The 1534-nt window shown below is 59.1% G+C and overlaps 1 protein-coding gene across 1 annotated transcript; it reads right to left on the bottom strand.

The window, feature by feature from the left end:
- Positions 1-464: 464 nt before the first annotated feature.
- On the bottom strand, positions 465-1452 carry ETH_00037630 (uncharacterized protein; the record flags this gene model as incomplete). The annotated part of the gene is made up of 3 exons (XM_013380251.1): positions 465-827; positions 932-1001; positions 1230-1452. Coding segments are annotated over 3 exons (656 nt in total), but the record flags the coding sequence as incomplete, so codon positions are not given.
- Positions 1453-1534: the final 82 nt, after the last annotated feature.

Raw genomic sequence — 1534 nt, forward strand, 5'->3', positions numbered from 1 at the left:
CCGGGGGGCCCCCAGTACCCTTTCAGATGGCCGCAGATTCGCAGGGGGCCCCCCGAGGGGCCCCTCTGCCACAGGCCTCAGCAGAGGCCTCCGGGGGGCCCCCTTTAGCTCATATCGCTGAAGTGTACCCTTTTAGGGGGCCTCGAGGGGCCCCCAGAAGACCCTCCTCCTGCCTTTTGGGAGCCCCACGGGAAGCTTAGGGGGCCCTAGGGGGCCCCCTTAGAGGGCCATAGGGGGCCCCCTTATAGGGCCCTGGGGGGCCCCCTTAGGGGGCCTCTAGGGTCCATCTTTAGAAACCCTGGGGGTCCCCTTAAGGGCCCCCAGAGAAACGCCCTGAGGTGCCCCTCTGGGGCCATCCTTTGAAAGGCCCCTGTGGGGCCCCTTTTGACGGGCCCCCAAAGGGCCCGCTTTAGGGGGGCCCTCAAGTGGGCCCCCTCTAGGGGGCCCTCCAAGGGGGCCCCCTTTTAGTGGGCCCCTCGGAGGGGCCCCCCTTTAGGGGCCCCTTCATTGACGTTCGCATGCGCTGGCTCCTCTTGGGCTGGCCATGCTCCAAAGAAAAGGGTATATATTTCTTCCCAGCTGTCGGTCTGGAATATTGTCTTCTCTGCTGCTGCTGCTGCTGCTGCTGCTGCTGGCGCTGCTGCTGCTGCTGTCGGATAAGCCTCCTTCTTGCCGTCCCATAGGTAGCTACAGCTCTGCAGAGCAGCAGCCTTGGGGGCCCCCAGGGGGGCCCCCTGGGGGGCCCCCAGGGGGGCCCCCTGCTGTGCATGCAGGCAGTCCAGGAGGTGCCTCAGGGGGGAGACTTTGAGAGAACAGATTTGGAAAGTCTGAAGAGCAGCAGCAGCAAAATGTCATTTAGAATAAAATTCAATTTATTATTCTTTTGAAGATTTAATTTATATTTTAATTTGAAATTAAAATATAAATTTACCTTCAAAGAAGACACAGAGCCAATCAGGATTGCTATGTCTGCATGCAGCAGCGCAGCAATGTCGCCGTCGCTGCACAAACGCCCGCAGCAGCAGCAGCAGCAGCATCAGCAGCAAGACTCGCAGGAGCATCAGCAGCAGCAGCAGCACAGCCAGCAGCACGATCAGCCTCGCCAGCGGCAACAGAAACGAGGGCAGCAACAGCGAAAACGGAAACAGCAGCTGCAGCAGCAAGAACAGCAGCAAGAGCAGCAGCAGCAGCAGCACCAGCAACAGCAGCAGCAGCAGAACGGGATTTACGAGTCCCCTATAAAAACTGTGAGACCCCGAGGGGCAGCCGGCGTGCCAGAGAGATTGCTTCCGAAACCATTCTCAGCTGCAGCAGCAGCAACAACAGCATCATGCTGCTGCTGCTGCTGCTGTTGCTGCTGCTGCTGCTTCCTGATTTCTGTTGCCCACTGCTGCCTCTTTTCAAGGGCCCGGCGTTTGTCCGAAAAGCCAACAACACTCCGAACCAACTCGCCTGCCCACAGCAACAAACCCCCAACCCCAAACCCTAAACCCTAAACCCTAAACCCTAAACCCTAAACCCTAAACCCTAGAGC

The sequence above is a fragment of the Eimeria tenella genome, genomic scaffold (assembly GCF_000499545.2).
Source record: "Eimeria tenella Houghton genomic scaffold, Eth_scaff4660, whole genome shotgun sequence".
Classification (NCBI taxonomy): domain Eukaryota; phylum Apicomplexa; class Conoidasida; order Eucoccidiorida; family Eimeriidae; genus Eimeria; species Eimeria tenella.